This window comes from Sipha flava, unplaced genomic scaffold (assembly GCF_003268045.1).
Source record: "Sipha flava isolate LNK unplaced genomic scaffold, YSA_version1 111_pilon_pilon, whole genome shotgun sequence".
Lineage (NCBI taxonomy): Eukaryota > Metazoa > Arthropoda > Insecta > Hemiptera > Aphididae > Sipha > Sipha flava.
The window spans coordinates 367,472-393,314 of record NW_020271729.1 but is presented as its reverse complement, the minus strand read 5'-3'; the positions used below and the strand labels follow the sequence as shown (position 1 = coordinate 393,314).

The window sequence follows — 25,843 nt, the reverse complement described above, 5'->3', positions numbered from 1 at the left end:
ATAAAATAAATAGATAAAACGCACAATACTATATATTATAATAATAAAACTGTCTAGTCTTTAAGGTAATCAAATTTTACTTACCATTTTTGAACAAATCCATTTCGTCCATGGCTATAACGAGACCGGTGTGGTCGTAATAATTTCCTAAAACAACGTATACTGCAAAAAAAAAACACATATTAAAGTAATTTGCTAGTGAACAACAAAATTATCACCATCTCTAATTCTATAAGGCGAAAATAGTGACTTTGGGATTTTCATTAAATATATTTGGCTAGTCTTAATAACGTTAAGTGAAACGGAAGAAATGTTTAAGGTTCTTCCGAAATAAGTTGAGTTTTTTTCGGACTGATATTTTTTTTATTATTACTATTGCTCATTTTGTTCATCTACAAATTGAAGTTTGGCCCATTATTTTTTCAAACAAAAACAGCATACTTAATAAATATATTTAACTATAAACCGATAACAAAGTCATTGTTTTTACGCATTATTATATGTATTCAAATAATTATTAACATTCAAAATATTCACGACAAACTTTTACATAGCTACTAAAATCCGTAATCAGAGAACGTGTTTAAAAATTCAATGAAATCAACAATAATACTGACAATAATCCGCTGCATTTGTTGTTAATCTAATTCTTTACAAAAGTTATTTTTCACGAAGAAAAACACATGCTGTTAAGGTTACACTTTCGATGAAAAAACATGATTAACATAGATAATAAAGATAAGATAATATCATTATTATCTATGATGGTTAATACCGAATTCTTCGTTCTAACAGTTTCTGCGAATTCTTACAACGTCATGGAAACAAAAATTTTCTCAACGTTTAATTACGATCCGGTTCCGTGTCGTATTGAACCAATCGACTTGCAACCGAGAAATCATTCCAATCCAACCTTCTCCTAGTTATTGACAAAACACGGCGATTAACAAAAATATATGCGAGTATGCGCACAGCAATATTTTTTCATCAAAAACAACCTACAGTTAAGGAAACCTATACATTACCGATTATTATTTTTGGACAATAGAGGTTAGTACATATGATTGTAACGTTTATTAATACAATGATGCGTGTTCCTCGTTAGAACGCGTATGGGGGTTGTGTACGAGTATATGAATACCATTTTAATCCGATGTACAAAAAAAAAATCGTATAAAAATACGCAAAATCTCGAATAAATCCCCTTGTCAAAACCGTCAAACCAATATCGTACACAATACGTACACGTAATAACCAGGGCTCGGAGTAGATATTCGGATTACGATGACAAACGTCGTTGGCGGTGGCGCATCATCTTATGATAATAATATACGTTCGCGTCGTCGAGTGGTTTTTTTTTTCTCTTTATTTTTTTTTTTTTACCACTCTAATGAATTCGGTTTTCGAATACGTCTAGTATCTAACAATCCTGCGATGGCGTGTTTTGATACGATAGTTACGTTTGTCCTGGTCTAACGCCGCATGGCGGTTGCAATGCAGACGAGGCGAAACTAAATCACTACTGTTCGTACGATGATTGTTGTTCGTGCAGCACTTGTACACGCACCGCGGTTTACGAATTATACCATTAATGTAACATGCGAATGTCGATCGAATCGCGTGGTCCGTGTGCTGCAAACACGTACACGGAATAGACGGATATACGAGCGCACACGTCGCCTATGAACGAAAAAAAAAAATACCCGACGTACGGCGCATGTACAGATTTCTACGGTTTTAAACAACCGTAAATCACATATTACAAGGATTCCGTTTTCCTGTTTTCGGGTGTGCATCTTTCAATACGAAGCTCGAGGTTTAAGTGCGTTTATGAGCTTCTTACAGTGCCGCCTTAAGAATCTATTTCGTCTGGACTGACAAACGAGTGACTAAAATATTATAGAACAAAAAAAAATGATTCCTTTTAAAGCAACACTATGTATGTATTACAGTAAATTATATTATGAATTCGTCTTTAGCAAAATTTGTTCCTAGTCGCGTGGTGGTGAAACGACTCTTGAGCTTATCCTGGTGCGATGTGCTGTGTGCCCGCGTTTAACGCGGACTTTATGTCTGGTCGTAAATTTCGGTCTAGTCTTACGCGTTTTAAAATTGAATTTATTATTCGAATATTTACATGAAAAGTGTAAAATTTATCAACAGAATCTGCAGAAGTACATAATACTATATTTTCGTCACTTATAATTTGACATTCCGAATGCAATCGTCGCTTGAATAATAATTCGGGAATATAAAAAACCCTATTATACGTTACGAGTATGCTGAAGTAGGTACAGCATAATAGTTGAAGTGATATAAGACCCGAGAAAATCTACTTAAATAATAACAAAATATCAACAACAATAATAAATAATAATAGTAATAATAATAAATGGATGTTTCATAAACGGTTTTCCATAGCTGCCCATTCGTTTTTGTACTACGTCGAAGACGCACTGTGTGCAAGCACTAAATTTTTATTCTTAAACTAATGTGATAAATATTTTATTGAAAAGAAGTGTTTCTGAAATTAACATTTGTTTTAAAAATAAGTAGAATTTAAATTGTCAACGATTATATTTGCTAAATGCGGAATAATATACGGCTTAGTTTACTGTAAGATTTAATTTAATTAATTTGATAAAAACTGATTTTTTTTCTTATTTACTAATTTTTCCGCACTATTCAAATTTATACTGTAATACTAAAACACTTACTTTAAATAAAAATATAAATTTGTTCACCCACCCAATAAACATAGAAAAAACACGACAGAATTTAAAATAAATAAAAAATGCGAATAATTTCCTATCGTGTATTTTACTTATGAAATAATATTTTATTTTATTGTAGATTGATTTTTCAAATATTATAATTATTAAAACAATTTAAATATGAAGAAAAAAGTAATTATTTAAAAAAAAAAATCAAACATATTTAATAATTGAGAATGTTATTAAAAGCGAAGCCACAATAATGAATATAACATCAATAGTTTGACAGGTGTATGAAATAAAAAAAAATGGTATGATTAAAAGTACCTGGTACGATATGATACACATAAGTTTACTCTTTGGGCATTCAATATCGAGAATTGTATATGCATACGATGTTATCGTCCAGTGCAAGCGATACGCAATGAATAACTTAAGTAAAACACTAAATATTATTTTAATATTTCCAATGGAGACTGAAGGAAACCAAATCTATTGATCCGCCACAAATTATTATTGCAAAAAGACAACTTTTCATTGCAATAAATGAGTATTGTATTATATTCCCACTGGTGCATTGGCACATGCGGTTTAGTGTTTTTATGCGAGTATTATTCTATTCGACTAAGTTTGATCAACATAATACGGTCGTAAATCAACGATCATTACTTCAATGTTCTTTGGGTTATTGTATATTAACTCGTCTCTCGTGTACGTAACAAAAAACGATTTACGAAATTAAAAATGTGCATTGATTTTGCCATTTCAAGCGAGAATCTGTCAGACAACGGAGGGCTAATAAAGTGCTTTGATAGGATATAAAAAAATGAAATAGAAGCGTTAGTGTAAACGAAGGAAGTAGTGGGAGGGGTTAAGATAATTTTCGTTTACTTCCAATATTCACACCATGGGTGTTTCAACGAATACTATTATTTGAAGCCAGCAATCATTATGGGATAAAGATTTAATTTATTTCGTACCATCTCCGTGAAAACTACCAGCTCGTTTCAATTGAATTAATATCGCCAATAACTTCTTTTTACCGAAACTTTTTATAACTCGATACTGCTATGGTTGAATGTGAAATATATTTTTTTCATTAATCAAATACAAAGTCGTTCGAAACAGATTTAAAATATTTTTTAGTAGTCACTAAATTTAAGCAATAGTTGGAAAAAAAAGGTGAAAATAGTATTTATTACACTGGAAATAGCATTTTAAAATAATACACCGAGAACATAGGAATTAAGAAAATAACACAACATAAAAATTGAAATTATTCCCATATAAATTTAAAATTCTTTTAAAACATTAATTGTTCAATAATAATTATATTATAATTATGATTTATTATTAATTTATAATAATGAGATGACATAAATTATATTTTTCCTAAGCCCTCAGAGTCTGCAGTTGACTATATTATTATTATTATTACTAGACAGTCATATAAACTAAGTTCGGAAAATTAAGTTATCGCCCTTTCTCTAGAGACCAACGAAATAAGTTTAATAGTCTTTTATGTCTGGTAAAGACACTTTCATTAATTAAAAAAAAAAGTGTATGTTTGATTTGTTTAATATAAATATAAAATGTATTAAAAATTTTAAAATGTTCTATTATAAAAAACCAAAAGACAATAAATAAACTATAAATAATAAATATTTAAAAAATTACAGTGAAGTACATAAAATAACTATAGATTTGAATACATTATCTGGCAAATGGTATTTTAAAGATCTCTTTATTTTATTATTATTATTTCATCGCAACTCAGGCCATTGGATGTTGGATGATATTTGGTACAATAGTAGTGTTTGTTTGTGATTGTTGTGTGGTGCACGTTTGATGGGGAGTAGCCTTAGAGGTTTTAAATATTTAAAAAGGCATTTAAAAATAAAATTTAAATCATTTTTCATCTAACTACTTATTTTCAATATATTGAGAAGCCTTTTATATTATACTTCAATTCATCATTTATTTTCATAAGTTTTTTAAAACTTTAACAATAATATTTCTTTCACCGAACCGTAAAACATATAAATACTTATTTGTCATAAAAGTGTATGTAAAATATTATACATTTTGTTTATCACACGCGATACCATTATCATAAAACATTATTATTTTACCAATCATAAATTTATATCACATTCGATTTTCTAGACTTTCTTTTTTTTATTGTAAGATGTGTAAGATGTAAGATGTGCAGTTAAAAATTTAATTATATTTTACACAAAGTCTGATTGTTATAATTATTCATCACTGTATATCTACGATTGAATCAAATGGTCTTTCTATAGCACATTCATCGAATCTTAAGAACAACGATATGATTCGCACTAATAACAATATAAAACGATTGGATCCGACGAGCAAATTTTCGTGATCTGAAAATCCATGATATCGATAAAACATTCGATATTAACGAGTAAAACAATGTTTTTACCATATACTTGTATAGACATATTTTGAGTGATTGCCATTTTTTATAAGTCCGATAATTTTTGTTTTTGCTCTGGATTCTAAATATTTAAATCAAATTTCTCGATGTTTCAAACGTTTCATATGTGTCATTAAATTACTCAAAAAGAAACAAAATATTTTGAAAATTTTATTATGTATAGATAATGATAATATTATAAGCATTTATTAATAACTGACAGTTACAAGTTAAGTTAACTACGGTAAATATTAGAATAGATTTGAATTACAGCTAAATAAGAAAATCCATTTTATCAAAAACTGATTTTACGTAAAAAAGTTTTTTTTGTTTTTCCCAATGTTAACAAAAATTACTAAGAATTTTTTAATTTCGACCTTCAAAATTAATAAGCAGTAAACTTTTTTACCAGAAATGAAGCTGAGGTTGAAAATCAAAGAATTATTTTTATTATAAAAAGTATTTATTACTAAATAAAAACATAGTATTATTATTATAAAATATATAAACTCATTACTCCGCTCATAATCTTCTTTTTGTTGTCCTTCACCTTTTCAGCCGTTTCTATAGCCCTTGAATTTTAATTTACAATATCTCCGGAAATAGTTGTGCACAAACGATCTGCCTAATCAGAATTTCAAGATTCCAATTTAGAGGGAAGGGGTTTAAAAACAGACCCATTCTAAATGCATTTTTGTTTGTATTAGAATTTCCAAAACACATTCGAATTCAATCGAACATTTATTGCTTCATGATAGTCATAAAAAATACAGTTTCAACGTTTCCAGAAGATTTCGGACTATACCTTATTTGAATACCACTTACGCTTTTTCCTTTTCTAGTCGCACCATAATGTATAAACGAAACAAAATAAAAACAAACGATTGCAGTCAACGAGTCGTTATCAACGGGATAACTCATGCATGAACACACTACTATTTTTTTTTTTTTTATACGTATGCGTTTACACATAACATGCACACGATTTTTTTATATCTTTTCGATTCCGGGTACAGCGAATAAGGCGAATAAAGACCGCGGAGGATGCGAGTGTTCCGAGCAGCAAGGAACGCTTGTTAAAACCGATATGGGAGTAATCCAGCGGAATAAATGTCATCGTCTTACGGGGATGGCCGACACAAAGATACCCCGGGAAAACGGTTGTCCGCGTACACAGTCACCCGCCCTACTCGACCGCGGCGCGTCAGGCTGCGATGTGTCCGAAGTGAATATTACAATAATACATATAATATGATGGGTACGTTAATGTCTTTTTGATTGCCGCGCGTTATATGAACACATCGACCCATGGAAACCACGGTGATCTGTGTACAATGTTTTTTGCCAACGATATTAATGGCACGACAACAGTACGTAGCTCGTGGCGAATACCCGAGCGAATACTACACGGCAATATTATTAAAACCCGGTGACGGCAGAAAACGTTTCGGAACGCGTAGGTACACGTATATACATATTTGTACATTATAATAACAATAATAATAATAATAATCTACAGGCGCGTTTACGTAAAACGCGATCCGTGTGTAAAAATAGTTTGTTCTCCAATGCGTATTTTTATATAAACACCGAGTTGCAAATTTAGGACGACGGTCGTAAAATCCACTAATACCGCTCCTGTTCGAACGTATAATATTCATCTTTACCGAAAACGAAACTCTTGGAATCGTTGTAATGTTTGACTTTATAATATAAACTGCAATGTCTACACTAACGCGAAAACGGCCTACAATTATAAACCGTTTAAACATAATATCATATTAAACAAAATAATACAGATGCTGTACGTTTAGAGGTAATAGTGAACCAGCAGAGGGAACGCGTTATTACATTACAGTTGGCAGTCTCTTATGCATATGACCACATCCTTTTTTAACATATAATAAAAAATGCGCAGCAGATGTACACAATTGTTTTAATTTTTTTTATCGTATACGTGTAAATGTTTCAAAACGGCAATGGTAATGATTATGATGATAATGATGATAATAGTGATATTATAATAATGTGTTAATATCCGCTGTAAATACTAAAAAATAAACACTCAATAAGGATCATAGCCTAAAACGGTGTTATGAAAAACGTCTATGCATTGATTATAATAGCGACACTTAGCTGATTTTTTTATGTTTTGGCATAGCAAACACATCTTGATAACATGCATGTGCAATGACTGAACAGCTACTGATAATATGTATAGAGAACGATATCACGATACTTATGGGTTGTCAACATTTTCTCTCTCTATCTTAATAACTCTCTCAGTAACGTATTATAAAAAACAATGCGTAACATAAGTGTATCCATATAAATGACACAATTAAATCTATTTAAACACAACTCCTCCTGCGTCCTGATAAAATGTAATACTTTTAGTGAGTTTCTTGGCTATTTTTTATAAAAACAAATTCCGAATGGTAAGTACACAAATGTCCGATAAATTATCATAATATTGCGTATAATATACACGTCATTTTATATATTTACATAAATCCAATTATAATGTTATCGTATATATATCCGAACAAATTAAAAATAAATTATGTAGATTCTAACGTGCACTTGAAGTTACCATTTAGTACAACGTGTTTATATTATTCATGAACCATTTGGCAATAACATAAATATTATGAGATTTGATGTTATTCACACGTATTTCGGGTTATATTTGTTATCGAATTAAAAGATCTATTTAGTTGGAAGGCACAGTGAATGAACATTGTGTTCATAAAATATTTCTTGATAAGTACACAGAAGAACTTATATACTGCAAATGACAGCCATTCGGTTCTTATATTCTCGCAAATAGATTATGGAATCATGTTAACTAAACTTTAAAATGTTATATTCATCGTTTTTTGATAAATGAAAAAAAATGTTCCTGCACAGATAACACATGCATTACATTCCAGTATTTTTATATATTTTTCATTCTTATAACACGAACCAACATTTTATCACAAGATTATATTTTTTAATATCAACAGTTGACATTTTTAAACAATATGTCAATGTGAGTATCAATTTTAAACTCTTTTCCGTAACCAAAAAAAAAGCCAATGTTTATGTTTATACTTTTAACATTTTGAAATGCGAATTTATTAAGAATATTTTGAAATGGTCTATGCTTTGATTCAAAATATTGTTTCAAAATATGATTTCACCCTCGGAAAGACTTCTTAAATCAATCTCGTAAATTTTAAAATATGTTTGGCAAAACATTTAATGATCAATATTTCACATTATGCGAAACTAAATAAATATCCTATTCGTTATTTTAATGAAATATACTACATTACAATAAACTTGACTAAAATTATCGCAAGTGGGGTAATATTTTTACACGTGATTTAATGTAAATAAAACAAAATACACGCAGAAAACTGTAAGAACATATTATCCTTAGGTAGGTAGTTAAAAATGTTATGAACAATTACCTTGAAAAAAATTATGTTGTAATTAAAATTCGTAAAGTAATCCATTACTTTTATAGCAAAAAATGTTTGTTACATCTCACAATACGTATAGGTAAATTATATTTTAACATGCAATAATTCTAATCACCTAAATTAATTTACATTATTTTCCTGAAGAATAATAATTTCTGAATTTGACGTTAATAATTTGAGTTACTGCGAAATTTGAACATTTTACGATGTTATTCAGTAGTTTATATCACTGTGGAATTTATAGTGATAGCAATTAAGGCTGACGATCTTAAAACAAAGTTCGTTTAGTTATAGCTGTAAAATATCTTTATCAAACACTTAAAATTTGTATAAACTATATCGAGTCAATGATACCGGCTATATAGTTAACAGCGAACTCGGTTCGAAATCGTTTTACGAATAAGATGATTTATCATTGCGTTCACGTTAAAACCTCCAGTTCCTGTATCTCAATAATATCTAGCACGTTTTGAGAGTTCAAGACTCAGATGTAAACATACATAATATAATTTGAAAATATCACTATCTAAAAAATGCATTTCATGAGACGTTTATAAATGAAATTTTGTAATACTCTTATATTCCCTTCGAAATTTTGAATGGAAATTTGTGAACAGTTTAAAAAATAAATCCCGTAATAGATATTTTTGTTTGAAACAAATATTTATGACAATGATATATCACACACTACGGATAGATTTCGTATTTATGACAGATCCCTTTTAAAATTATGACATTTTACTTTTGGGAAAATAAATTCTCATAAAAAAAAATATGTAATCCACGTGATATAATCTGTGAAATTACGAAATTATCAATGACAGAGAAAATTTAAGGCCCTTTAGCTAACAATTACTATAATACTTAATAGGTAATCTGGACTATTAATTAATTAAAACCCGTTTAATCTCGTATAATAACTAAAGGCCAATAAATATTAGTATACATATATACATTTTGCTAAGTATAAAATATTTACCATCGTTATCAGTGATGTTAAATGTACTGTATAGAATTAATTTTCACGCAAACCGTGTGTATCTTTATTTTTCAAACTTGAAATTAAAACTGTTTTATAAAAGCTCATTTAAAAGTCAAAAAACACTTAAATTTAATAACTATGCAGTGTTATAAAGTCATTATAGAAATGTATCGGTAATATCATGGCAATTAAATTAAACCAAACATTTGAATTTATGACCTAAAATGATTGAATTTTAACAACTAATGTTTTTTTTAGGTCTATTATATTTATATTTATCTTGGCTGATGGGCAATGTTTTTCATTTATCAAGGAATCAGTATAATGACCAATATTTATTAATGTACAATTGGCTTTAGTACAATTTAAATAATACATTTTGTGTCAATTTTATTTTTATTTTTATTCAAAATACAAATAAATACTATATGTAAATCAATTAATATTTTTACATCGCTATACAAAAAAAATTAAAAAAGGATAAAAAATTACGTAAGATGATTAATTTAGCAAATTAATACGAACTTTATTGTTTCCGTCCAACAGTTAAGTCAACTAAAATTAAAATTATACCTATCAATATTAACTAAAATAGTAAAACTAAATAAAAATTAAGAATTTACAACTATAACAAAAAGTGATATTAACTTTTGGGTATTTTTGTTTATTAAGTATTCTCAATGAATAATGATCATTATTAATATTTAGTATGACTGCTTTTTTTTAAATCTATTACCATTTAGTATTTAATTTCAATGAATGCTTCAGAAAATACTAACAATGAGATAACGTAATAAATTAAAAATTAGTTAAAATGTATATCATAAACGTTGAATCATACATAAATTGCGTAGTTAAAATATATTAAATCACCGTTTTCGGAATTCAAATTTTAAACTTTATTTACTGTCCACACGTACTTTTTTATAAAGTTTAAATAATAATATAAAACACATGTTTTAAATATCCATAAATTCATATGGTAGACATCTAAAGTTTCAAAAAAAAAAAAAAAAATTGCGTTTCAACTATTTGGCACTGACAAATACATTGTCTATTATACATACATTATATTTTTTCCATTTAAACCATAAAATTATAATAACTGAATGAATAGAGCTTACGTTTAATAATTATTTTCTCAATAAATTATGTAAATAAAAAGGAATACTCTTAAAATGAATAATTGAAATTGCTTTTTTAGCTTTGAATTTCAGCTAGTATAATTTTATCGTGAAACTTGTTTGGAGAGATTTATAACGATTGTGAAAAATATCCATTGTCTTTATATAAAACTACAATGAAAAAATTAATTAAAAAAAATTTGAGTACAAAGATTCTATAGAAATATTGATACAGATGCTGAATAATTTCAAATTCAATTACTGGAAATGCACTAATACCAGTAGTATTGTGAACTTAAGGAATTCCATTTATACTTTTTTTATTAATTAAAGAATGTATTTCGCTTGACAATATTTACAAAATTATTGAATTTTCTATACATATAAGACTTACATGTTTTATTTTGATAGTTAAATCAAACCAAGAAAATATTTAAATATAGATATAATATGAACCAAATAAAATCAAAAAACCAATAAAATAAAATTGTTATTGTATATTTTTCATCAGCAATACTGTGGATACCGTGCGTATTCATTGAAGTACAAAACAATATTGAAATATAACAAATTTTGTATAGTGAAATTTAAAAATATAGTTTAATATTACTATTATTAAATGTAATTTCTGTAAACAAAAGTATGGTTGTACATGAATCAAACTATACTAACTGAATTTTCAAACCATACAGGTGCTTTAATACCATAAATTTAAAATATTATCGTTTTTCTAGATGTTTATTTTATAATGCCCTAGAAAATCGATAATCCTTAATACAACTACTGGTTAAGTTTAAGTTGCACCAGTTGAAAAATCATTGTGGTGAATGAAAATAAAAATAAATGTTTTGTAATTCATTTTTTACATTTATATAAGTTGTAACATACACATTTTCTGGTTTGTAATATTTGTGATAAATTATTTTTAAATACAAAACAATTAACAAAGCTCATATAATATAAGTATGATAAAACCATCCCATTTAAACAAAATTTGATGTTTAAAAATAATGAATAATTAAATACTTCCCCAAAACACTCCGACACAAAAACCTCTGCATAATGACTTGTGAAATTTTAATCACTCTGAACACACGATTACGTTACACTTTTATTATTTTGTGCACTCCAAATGCAAATGCCTTTGAAATCAATTTTTGTTAAAATCATTTCTCATCTTTGAACCATTATAGAAATAATTAACATTAAGTTAAAGCGAAACTAAACATTACGGGCACCTGTAAAATATTCTATTCTAGTGGATAATATTATATAATATAATATACATATTATTATAATAACTATTGATCTAAATATTAATTACTAAAAATCAGTATTATAACCTATTACATTATTTAATATTTTATCAAAATCCTTTATATTTTTACTCGAACAATGATTTTAATATTTCTAAATAAATATACGGTATGTTGAATTTTTTTTCCGGAAAACACTATTACGGGGACTAGTTTTACGTACATCTGTTGATACGTATTGCATCACAGAATTAGTGTGATACTGTCGAATTAAATTCATAATTGAACGTACAATGATTACCTACTTAATTTAATGAGACGTATAATATAATACTATAATAGAAAATAGTGTTGGAAAAAAAAATGGTCCACTCACTTCTTGTGTCTTGATATGTGTCGGTGACAAGTTTAACGAATGGGTTGGTCGTGTAACCGTGCAAATAATGACTGTTCCATGTTTTCTTAGCCGTGATCTCTATACCAGACTTAGAGAAAACTTCCGTTATGGTAGACGCAATTTTACCAAAATGAGTGTCGTCCGCGTTCGAATACAAGAACGTCACCTATACAAATACGTTATTGAATGTATTATTATAAATCAATATATACATATCAACGAGTCTCAATAATCATAATAATATATTTATATTCTATGTTTGAAAATGTATTGTAAAAGAATATGATAACTATTATGTAATCAATTATTATGAAACGAATTGAAAAAAATAAATTAAGGTTGGTACATTAAAATTCTTCTTTAATGTATTTTGCCTTTAATCCGAAATATTACAAATTATTTTCTTGTGATTAACAAATACATAAATAGGTTATCGTTTTTTTTTTTTTTTTTACTAACAATTTCATAACTGAGTATTAGCTATTAATTAAATACAACTCTGTTGAAAATTACTGACAAAATCAAAATTCACTAGTTTCGTTTTCTTTTTTTATTCTTTTTTTAACTTATTTTGCATAAAAAGCATGTTATCTATTTTTAATTTATTAAAACATAGTATTCAAATGACAAACGGTTTAGAATATCAAACAGGTTTTACAACTGAAACATGAAACTGTATCAATTAGGTGGTTAAAGCCAGTTTTCGTAATTGAAAATAATGAATTAACCTGTAGTAAAAATCACTTAGTATAATTTTACTTAAAATTACAAAATATTATTAGTTTTTTGGTATTTGAGTAGAATATCAAAAATATTGGTTAAATGAAAGTGTGATTTGTTATTACTGTAATTTTTTGAGCCGTAAAGTGATCCGCATGTTTGGTTATTAAATTATATGTATTTAATCAGTTGGAAGTAACTTTAAAACTATTGGTTTTGAAACTTCTTAGAATTTATAAGACACAAAAATACAGAAAAATCTTACCTTAATCTGGATAGACTAAAATTTGCAAAAAAATAGTATTTATTATTACTTTCAAATTGAAAATAATTTAATGTAAAAATGGTTTCTATTTTTAGATAAAAATTGTTTATATAATTTATGCAAAGTTTTTTTAACTCTTTTCAGTCAACTAAATCGTCTTTATATATAATATTTGCTTAAATTTACACAAAGGAATGTTTTACAAAAGATTTCTAAAAAAATTCTTAGGGAAACAATACAATAACACCTATATCATTAATGTAGAACAATATACAAACAATTGTTAAAAAAAATATAATATACATTCTTATCAATTGTGTTTATTTTAATTATGCATCAATGACAATGTTCAACCGTCAATTAAAATGCTACTTTAGAATATGTTAATGATATTATTAGTTTACCTTTTTGATTACAATACAAGATGTGTTTTAAAAAATATAATCAATGTGTTTTTCATTCTCCATTACAGAATTTCGTAGGAATAAATATTTATCTCAGAACTATTATGTTATTTAATTGCCGTAATATTTCATGCCAGTGAGTTTTATCACGCAACAGAAGTGTTATACGCGCTAAAAACATTTACATTAAGTTTCACTTTAAGCTTTGAAAATTTCAACTGCAGCGCATGAAACATTGCGTGTTATAGGAATAACGTTATACCTCGAAAATATAATTTCAATTCATTCACATTTTGGTCGTTTTTTAAAGGCTAAAATCAACGGAATTTTCGCACAGTGATTACAAAACATGCATTATTCAGAGCTAATCAAAAGTTCTGTATTCAATTATCTATTCATTATAATACATTTTTACAGTGCCCAAAACAATGCACAATGAATTTTTAAAATTACCAAAATTAGATAACCGCAATCTGAATTCCAACAATCTTTACAAATAATATAATCCCAGATATTTTCGTTATTTCTACCCATCTCAAAAACCAGACACAGATTATTGAAAAATGATTGTATAAAACACTTTATTCGGATCATTCTTATTTTGAACAAACCTAAAAACACCTCCAATACGAAATCATCGTATTTAAATACAAATCGACGCGTTTTCTATTATTATCGTAATGCGTATCGTGAAGTGAATATAAATGAACACTGAATAATAAATAATTAAAGCATAAATCGGAACGGCAGCCTTGGTTTTCGGAAAACTGCGTACATATTATATATATATATGTATATACTTTAGGTACCATTTCTAGTACTATTTCGCAAATATATTATTAGACTCCGTCATCCTACAGCATTTTAAAGAAGCCAGTGATAATGATTCGCAGTGTACATTTCTAGGGGACTTGCGTACGTCTAGAGATTTTGTAGAACGTCATAGATTTAGTCGTGAGGTTGGCGTTTTCAAACCATTTTGTAAGTCAGACGCATAGCACGCGAAACACGATTCGGAAGCTTTGATGTGGGCAAGAGGTGATTTCGAGAAAACAGAAGACCGATGGTCGTTGATATGAAACTGAATTTATTCAAAAGGAAAACGGAACAGTCGCGAGATGATAAGGTAACGGTTCAGGACGACAAACGAAAAGGGAAATAATAATGTGCCGTCAAGTGTCACAAAGTAGGGCACGATCAGTATAAGTACTCTGGTCGAATGTACGTGGTTGGAGGAGATCGCGAGCTCGGACTATGACGTTCACTGATATTGTACAGACGCCTAGTGGATTTGTTCCTCACCTGAGTCCAGTTGAACGCTTTCAGGACCGCGGCCACCGACTTCGATATCTGCGTATCCGGTGGACGCGTGCGGGCGAACGTCGGGAACAGCACCTTGTCCGAAGTATCCGAGTCCATACAGTACTGTAAAACGTACACATACAAAAGCTTTAGAAACTTTCAAATACTTAAGTGATTTATTAGTTGATATCGTGATACAAGCACCAATAGTGCTATGGGACTTGCAACGATTAAAATTTAATCAATGCAAAAATTGATTAAAACGTTGCTTTTGCGTTTTGAAACGATCACTGAACCAATCAAATGTTTTGATGTATTATTATACTATAATATACAACTCAGCTGATAATCTTATATTTTCCAATCGTAAAATTATTTATAAATATATATAAATACGTCGTATATATATAGTCGTATTACAATACTAAAAACGTACCTATGTATAATTCAAAACTACTATATTAAATTTATATAATATCAAGATTATAATATAATTTTGAAAATTACAGTTTCCCCAAAAGTTTTCAACTAAACAATGAATAATATAATTCAAGTGTACTACGTTTAATGTTCAGTACAATCTTTGAAGTAATAAACACTTACGGATATTTTACAGAAATACGGGTTTTCAAGCGAACTCGTTTTGCACTTAGCTCTCATTGCCGCAAGCCAGTGTTGAAAAATAAAATTTTCATATATTTGTTGACAAAGAACAATAATTCATCAGACCTCCTCCTCCTCTTAAATGTTAATAAGATCTTTTTTTAAATTTACAGTATTCATGAATTATTTTACAAGTAAATATTTTCAAAATTTAGTAATAGCAATTTAAATCGAAATACTCAAAACTACAAATAATATTAAAAGGAATCTTAAAAAGACCTTATATAAATTTACTTTACGCAGTCTTAAAAGATGAAATTTATAAATCTCACATTAATAATATTAATACATATTATTGTAATCGAAACAACAAAAATCTATCAGTCAATTATTTAATATTTTTAAGGTATAATATACATAGAATTTGGTAACATAATCAATAACTTCAAATACTAAAATAAATAATGTAAATAACGTTTTCCTATCTCAAATTATTTTCTCATTAAAATAAAAAACAGAGTAGGGCATTAGTCGAATGAAAATGTATTTGATTAATTATTCGATTAAAAAACTATTCTTTATTCATTTTTTTTTTATGTGATCATTCTTCTTCATTTCAATCATCATTTTAATTTTACAATTATTCATTATTGATTTCATTCAACATTTAACCATGTTTAACGCAAATGTTTTGTAGATAACATAACATTCCAAATTGGTTGATATCTGTAGGATTCCTATTTATATGTACTATCTAAAATGAAGTCATAAGTTATTGTTATCAATTGGTGATTTATCTTATCATAATCATTGTTATTATTATTTAAATGATTGTTATCATTATTATATTGGTATTATTATTTGCATTATTATAAATATTATATAGATATTATTTTTATAATTTTCAAAAATTAAATAATATTCACAATTTATTAAATTTATTTCTTCAAAATTAACGTTGTAATGAATATTTTTTTTTATACTTACTAATTAATACTAGTTTACTAATTACAATATTAAAATTATTTAAAATAAAATATTATTTTTAATCTCAAAATCAAATTACTTATTATGTTTTTATTTTTCATCCATAATTTTAATCTAATCTTGTTCAACTTTGGTACAAAACCTATAATCCAAAGACTGGTCCGTGATATTTTAATATTAACAGCTATTATAATAAATACGTATAGTTATTTTTATAAAATCATTTATACAATAAAACACATCAAGTAGATTTTAATTTATTAGCACAAAATAATAATTGTCTACGTGTCGTTTCCCGACGATATTTTAATTTGCAATTCTTAACGAGCGTTACGTATCTTGATCGCAATAAAAAAGCTTAGGCATTAAACCGCTATAATAGTGAATTTATTCATATAGTACTTTTTAGGATATGATTTATCTCTCCGACTTAAGATAAATTAAGTTCAAAAATAAATTTCTGCGCATCTTAATTTAATTCACTAATTATACATGTATACGTTTACACAATTAGATGTGCTTCAGATAGATATTTTAGATCGTCACAATAAAATGGATTATATTCTAAACAAACAAACGTTTTTGCAGAAGTTAAAAAAAAATTAATGAAAGCTATGTCAAAATAAATTGAGATAAATTTAAAAAAAATTAAATTAAATTCGTATAAGCTCATTTTTTAATTTACCTAGTTTTGCAGCGGAGTGGAGCAATTTGTATTTCGCATAAATGAAAAGGAGGGTTAAACTGAGTAAGATGAAAAAAAAAGATAAATTGCAAAATGGTAGTCACAATTTACAAACGTCTGATCCATTAATTTGGTTTTTTTTCACCACTTTCTTTTTGCACAGCTGTAGCTAGTAAAAATGAGTGGCATTTTATTGTTTGTCGTTTGGTGTATAATGCAACTAGATAAAAAAAAATGTACTTGCTGAATCTATTCGTTATCTTCGTTTACCCATACCATTCATACGATGTAAAATATTACCACGGCCAAACAAACACTCAATTCTTTATACACGCACGTTGTATTACTATTATGCGCATAAAAATCACCGACTCGATCAAACTGGTTTTGTTCTATACTTACACAAGCCAATCATTCATACCGGTAGTCAACCTATTATACCGTAAATTTACATTTTAATCGGTCAATAAAAATCACTTATAACAAAATCATGTGACTTATTATTAACATTCTTCGTGTCGATTTAAATCATAATTAAGCCTCGCAATATGCAAATTAATCGGTCTGTTTTAAATATGTAACGGTTTTATTTATAAATTCCAAATATAAGTGTTAACAGTATAGTAATAAATTGTATATATTAGTTTTCAAAATATTCTGAGGGAGAACATTTATTGATACCGGTATTAGGTATGGAGAATAAACGTTTTCCTTTTTTCCAATAGTAGAAAGTGTATTAATTTAAAAATACTTAAGCATAGAAACACTTTTTCGCGGTTTTTTAACAGAATTATATTTATAATTTATATATTGTGACGATATATATATACTGAGTACATTATTGTCTCGCATGAATAAAGTTATAAATAACGTAAATATTTTAGCAAGTCTAGAAGAGACAAAGTCCTTTTTTTTTTTTTTTGGAATTATTTCATCACTAAAAAAATTAAACACTAAAAAAATTTAATTATTTATACAATTCATACGCACAGAAATGTACTCGCATATTTTTAATTTAGAAATATGTCTTTTTAATCATAAATGTGTCATAACATTTAGTCCGTCAGAGGTAAAGGAATAGCACCAGATGAAATAACACACTATTAAATTCTGAAACCAGTACTGCTTAAAATGCTACTCTAGACTTCAAAACGCATAACGCTAAAACGTTGCACCTCATTGTTTTTATTCCACGTACGGACGGAAAACTAATAACTACTAATAAAAATGAAAAAAATAAATGAATTGACTGTACGGCTGTGTTCTGGTTTTCATACACACGCGTAAACGTACGCACATACATGCACGCACGTACGCGAGCTCGCAAAAATCACAGAAGCGTATCACGTGCGTCCGATTTTTTTTTTTGTTTCACTAACGGATTCAGTTACATTGCCGATTTCTATAAAGTCGGGGCTAATGATTATTTATTGGTCGTGTAAACTATTCCCCGGGGCGGCACATATTTTCTGAATCTCGTTAACCGAACGGTTTAATTTGTGGAATGACAGTTGAATACATTATGAAACCCATTTAACCACCTTCGTTTCCGATTCACGTACCGTAATACAACGCGATACCACGTTATCGCGAACACGCTACCGTTATAGATTCGCGGACCGTACGCAACATTGTTTTACTTATCTACTACCTACGTTTTTTCGGCGCTTTTGCCAGTGCCTGTACAAATATACCGCCAAAAGGAGTTGGTTTTTTTTAACACCACGAACGTAACAAAAAAAAAAAAAAGCCATTTTATTTCGATAAAGAAAAATGGTTTCTAATCGTGTACGAGTAGATTTTCCGGTAAACTTCGTTTAGCCGTACGATGAAAATACCAATAAAATAATAGAAAATAAAAATCAAAAACTTCAAGACATCACGTTAACTTGCGGTTCGAATGTCAAAAATGAAACAGCTACACCGTCAATAGAGATATGGGACTTTTATCGGACGGTACAATGAATTGGCATAACATAAACTTGATAGGTATTTATAGATGTATACGGATGCACATAAATAATATTTCTCGTGCGATAACTATTCATACCGTTTTGGTCGAAACATCCTTTAGGAATAACAATGACCATCATACATATTTCATCATGAATAATATTCTTCGCATCGAATAACGCCAAAAACACTGATTCTCGTTAATTAAATAATCAAAACATTTATACTATAGGTCCTATTGGATTGAACAGCGAGAGTCAAACAGACTCGGACCGACTAACGACGACGACCTGATTCAATTATCCAGCTACGCGATATTTCAATGCGGACGTTCAATTAAATAATATATTGTTGGTCCACTACTCACGTCTTCTGTTAGTATTGCATGCATTCTTGTTTGCACGAGTCCCGTTTATCCCGTTCGTTCGTGCGGTTTCGAAAAATCAGTAAATTTAATATGAATCGAAACCGGAACGTCAAACATTTGTTTGTTTAACGGTTGGCGAAATGTCGTGCCAGGAAAGCGACCAAGGTATGCGATAAATATTAATTAGATCAACCTCTTCGATAAAGATCCGCGTCCGTTTACGGCGTATCCACACGACCGTTTCATCCTTGAGGAGTCCGGTGCAGGATAAAGGACGATACACCCCGGTAGATAATATTTCACTAACCGTTGGTACTTCTTCGATTCAATAAAACATGCGTTGAGGGGTATTGGCCGATAAAATCAATGTACACCCAAATTTAGCAACACTGCTATTTTTGTTTTCTTTTTTTTCTTTCGTTTCTTCTATACATAGCGGCAAATCGGATTTATTGGTCTTTGAACTGTACACACAGACAACAATAATATATACTCATGGAGGAGATAAGTCTGCACTATAAACATTAGTGCTGTGTATATTTACTAAATCGTGTGTTTTGTTGAGAGAAACTTCTGATCTTCAATTCCGTCTATTGAATTCATTTGGATTGCTGCTTGTTCGTATAAATGTTTGAGGAATAATAATGCGACATTTCTTGATATATCATTATTGCCATTGGATAAAAACAATGCGCACAAGAAATTTAAAATCCGTTGGATTGGCGCTGATATCGTATTGATTATCTTTTAACGTTCTTCTTGAACTATGTGCAAAAATCAGCAAAATTATATTGTTTAGAAAAATATACGAGTATAGTAAAGTAAATCTCTTATGTAATAAATAAATTACTTCAAAATAAAATCCAATTGTATCTATAATTATAGGCGAAATTTTATTGCAGCTGTTGCCTATTATAAGTCCTTTAATTTCCGACACACCATTGTTATTACTAGTGCTGAACGTTATCTTCTAATGATATTTAGAATAGACTATGAAATTCAATGGTCAATATAACATAATTTCTATAAATATCTGATATTTTTATTCATTAAAATATTGTAGTATAACACTTGGAAATCTAAACAGTGAACAACATTACACTACTCGAAATCATTAATGTCATAAAATTAAATGATTAAAAAAAATTTTATTTTTATTTTTTTAATCCAAAAAAACGTATAGTTGGACTCCAATATAAAATACTTAAAACTTTTAAGTTTTATTTATTTTCGTTGACAATATCCGACTCAATAATGTAACAATAGTTAAAAAAATTGACTAATTTGGTTACTAAATACAAATATAATTTATATTTCACAAAATGTTGAGTTAAATTTTTGACCATCCAAGTTTCATATGAAAATATTTTATATATAAGAAAATAGTTTTAAAAAAATAAAAATAGTAATAATACTGCATTATTGTACGCTTTTAGATGAGTAATCAAAGAAAATATAAAACCCAATACAATTATAATTTGGAATCACTGAACCAATGAAAAAAGAATTTGATTTCAAATTTAAATCATTTAATTTATAAATGATTTTTAAATTTTCAAAATAAATATAAAACTATAATTAAAAAAAAAGACTGAACAATATATTACCTATATTAAGTTATAACTTATTAACATGTTAATATAATAAACACTATAAAAATTATACAGTAAAATTTGTTATTTAAAATTTAATATTTATTACAAAAGCATTTAAGTCAACAATAAAATTATATACTCGTAGATATCAACAAATAACTTTCAGAAATTTCACAAAAAAACTATGGTTTTTGTTGTAAATTCGTGAAATAATTTTAAACAAAATAACTGACGACTTTCTGGCTGGAGCAAATTTCTGATCTATTTCATTTTTCTTAATAATATTAACAACTATTGTAAAATATCGACGAATTTCTGGAAATCAGGTAGAATTCGTTACATTATTAATTTATGCTACATTGAAAACGATAAAAAAATATTGGGGTTTTTTTTTTTTTGTACACCGAACGCATTACAAAATACCAATATAATAATAACGGAATATTACTATGTATAATGTCAATGTTCAAAATAATGGGTTATTACAGCGTCGTTATACAACTGATAAATAAATTGTATATTCGCCTCAGGTCCGTATTGCTCTTGTGTATAAGGTAAGAATTACGAATATAGGTATTTTCGATACCTACATATCATCGCAAACTATTGTTCACGTTATGTTTCATTATTCTGGTTGATAAGAACGTAATTTTCCCCCGAACGATTGCCAAATACATATTGCGACTCTAATAGACCGATCGCGTGGCACGAGTGAAACGAACGAAGCGTGGGAAAAATATACACTGCGGATACCATCTCAAGTGTTCGAAGTTCTGCCAAAAATATATACGAAGCGGGCTCAGTTATTAACTAACGAGAATCGTTGGCCCTTATAATCTATTATACGGAGAACAATAAAACAATATATCTTATTTCCCGTTCCGAGCCCTAAGTATAAAGCAAATATGTTGCGCGCCTATAACGTATCGGTTACCTACACGGGCATGCAATCTTTGTGTCGCAAGTTTGTTGAATGCTCCTACAGCCTTAACTCGCACTGTCTACAACACACAAATTAGCCGACGTTCTGTTCACGTACGATATTTCAAATAGCTGCATTGTCTGCCATGATCTATTATCTGAAATTGGTTTTTCGCACACCTCACCGAACACGATAGAAACTCAGATTTATCTCTAAACACCGCATTATAAAACCGACAACGGTAATAATAACGCATTTTACTCTTCAAGAACTTTTTTTCAAAACCGACAAAATACCTGATGAGTTGGAATTGTTCGTACTACCTCGTAGTACGTTCATGCGCAAAGCGTTATGAATGTACCTACTACGAAAATTTGTAATGGTAACGCGTAAAAAATAACTTTGATTCCGTTTTCAGATGCTATTTCCATTTCGTTCTCTATATGACTGCGATAATCAGATTTATGTACACCACCCGTGCGCTAGATACTGAATTAAATTTCACAACGAAAATAAAAACACCGCACGCGATAATCATGTATTCGAGTCCAACGTGTTATAACGTTCGACACGTGCGTAATTATTGTGACGTCGTTTGCTCCGGTTGAAGTATTGCGCGCGCGCACAACATATCTAGTGTGGGACGACGGACGAAAAGGAGGAACAGCGTGTTCGGACCATTAACAGACGCCAAAAAAAAAAAAAAAATTAAAAAAATTTATCCTCTAGCAACTTCTTCGAGAGTGCGTGTCGTGTTAAAAATAAACTTTGCCCATACGCCACGGCCACAGCCGATGCACTTTGTTTGCAATAATTCTTTGGTATATTTATTACCATTCGGTCGCGCGCGCGTATGTGTTGGTACTTACTCCGCGGTATATGTTTTACGTTCGTTTTAGCGAAAACGACTTTCCTTTACCCGAAGAAAATATTACGCTAGTTAACTTTGATGATCAAAGTGCCAACCGTTCCAATTAGACGCGCGCACGCCGAACACCGCGAAAGTCGTAAATTACTGTTCTGTTTTCGTCGTTTTTTTTTTTTTTTTGTTTTTTCGTTACAATGATTATTATTATCGTCATCATCATCATCATCATCATCACTTGTGATTCGGTCACCAGGACAAGCGGAATGGTTCTTTTTTATTTTATTTTTTTTTTTATTATAACAATTATAATGACGTCGTTTACACCAATATTATCTCCGCTGTGAATCCAGCCATTTCGGTTTTAACAAGACAAGTTTTGACTGTACAGTATGAACCGGTAGTGACAAACTTCGGTTCAAAATGGATATAATTAAAGTCATTAGTCCGGAAAACATCGATTTCGTAAATAAACGCGCGTAATACAACTGGTTTCAAAACGAAATCTTTAAAATCGATCAAATCGAATACATTTTTTAAGATAATATCTGTGTCCTAATGATATGTATCATTAACTTATTTTCACATTAATAACATACAGTTGCTCGGTAAATGTTTCAGAGTAATGTGAGCTTTTAACCCTAAAAGATTTATCAAATGTATACAATGTACACACCGATTATATGTGTTTAGAGTAATTATTTACTTCCTTTGAAATAACAAAACACACACTGTGAAAATGAGGAAATATGTGGTTTTATGTTTTTAAGTTGTGAACATGAAAACAGAAAATAGAAGGTTGAAAACGTGATGTTATATAGAAAATTGACGATTAAAAAAAAAAAAAATACACAAGTGGTACATAGTATAACACTTAGAAATATATAGAAGTCTATAGAAGTTAATGGACTAAGCATGAACATGAGAGTGTATAGCAAAATAAAATAGGAAAAAGTCAAGTTAAAATCTCAGTGGATCTTTTTTTGTAGTCGTAACAAATAATTCAATGCAGTTGATTTTAGTTTTAAAGTAAATTAAATATCTAAATTATCTACAAAATTATGTCTAAGTTTTTCTTTATAAAATCTATTTCAGTAAATATAAATGGAAAAATTAAAATTTTTTTTTAATAGAAAAAATGTTTAAAGTAATTACAATCCAATCCGAAATATGTTCATTCACAAGATTAAATGCAACTGCGTGTGTTTTCAGATTTTGAATTTACGTTTTATTCATAAAAAAAAGCTGATGGATGAAGTATAAAATAATTATAAAGTACATTTATAACCATCGAAGTGTATAAAACTTGTACTCGTATATTTTTATAAAAGTTTATGATTTTTTCGCTTCACAAACTAGAGAAAACATTTAAGCCAAAAAACCGTGAAACATTCCATTAGGTTATTATACAATTTAGAACTTATCGAGCAAATATATATAGTAAATGAGCAACGTCATATCAGATTTTAGTATATCAATTAGTTATCAAATTTTAGTAAACAACACTTAGATGTATATATGAAAAATGTATTTTTCTATTCTAGTAAAAGTATACCTACGTCAGTCATTTACTACATCGTCATACGGAGTAGAGATTATTTTGAAACGAAACTAAAACCAACGAATACAATGCAATTCATCACACATAATATTTATATTTAAACGTTTAACATTACTTGATAGTCACTTGGGACATACAAGTTATTTAATCTATGGAGCGAAGTATTAATTCATAAAAAATTATATTTGCCTTTGCGTTTAAATTACGGATACAATAGTCCAATGTACATACAAAGATGTCTTTTACATTACATGAGCTGCAAGTAGATAATTAGAAGCTTATTTTTGGAAATATAAGGCGTTATGAACAGCCGAACGCATGTTTAAAACTAAAGTTTCGAAATCGGGTAGAGGTAATAACGTTTTAAGTTTCATAAACCGTTTTAATTAGAAGAATGAATGATAATTAGATATTATTCACATGGGTGTATAGTTGGCGAGATTTCTATTATTGTATTCCAAGGATTCCCCGTAACTTTTGATAATATTTTCAAGATCATAAATATTTCAAATAAATTTTACTGCAACACGCTTAAGGTTACAAAAACTTAAAATAGTAACTAAAATGTATATTTTATTACACACTTATAAGCTGATCTCACTCTATTAAAATCTTTCCATACATTTCAATTTGTAGTCGACAATCTTTAATAATAATATCCCAATAGTGGCCAGCGAATCAGCAAATAAATAAAATGCATTAAACATTTCATAAAACATTTGTTATTTGGATTTACTCTACATTTTTGATTTAATATATATTACGTTAACTTAATAATTATGTATATTTAATTATCAATTGTTTTTATGTTTTTATTTTTTTCAATAAATCAATTATGAGATATATATAACAAAACATTGTTTGAGTTAGTGCTTACTTATAAATCATATGGAATACAAGTAAAAACAAATTAATTTCCCTTCAAAAACAGACGGTAAAAGATTAATTTCCAACTCACTAGCAGGTGTGGATAAGTGAATTTGTGTGAATTTAATCCTACTGCAATATTGGGGGAATCCCTCTTCAAATGAATTCACCAAAATCGGCTATAAAATGTAACTATATAGGCAATATTTCTTTGATACAAATACATGTGTAGATTTGTATCAATTGCAGATACCGATGCAATAATTGCTTAGAACTTAATAGGTCCAGACAATATTCATAAAGACAAAAAGCATTTATAAATATGTACCAGAAATTTAATTTTTTATTTAGCTAAATCAAT

General features: G+C 28.5%; 1 protein-coding gene across 5 annotated transcripts in view; it reads right to left on the bottom strand.

Moving 5' to 3' along the window:
• LOC112688713 (guanylate cyclase 32E) overlaps positions 1–25,843 on the bottom strand; it is a 75,479-nt gene that overhangs the window by 34,892 nt on the left and 14,744 nt on the right. For all 5 annotated transcript variants that reach the window (XM_025562064.1, XM_025562057.1, XM_025562073.1 and 2 more), the window contains 3 exons: positions 15,078–15,200; positions 12,366–12,552; positions 85–162 (listed from right to left, as the gene is read on the bottom strand). In XM_025562064.1, the coding sequence (XP_025417849.1) occupies positions 85–162; positions 12,366–12,552; positions 15,078–15,200 (388 nt within the window). The remainder of the gene's footprint in view (positions 1–84; positions 163–12,365; positions 12,553–15,077; positions 15,201–25,843) is intronic.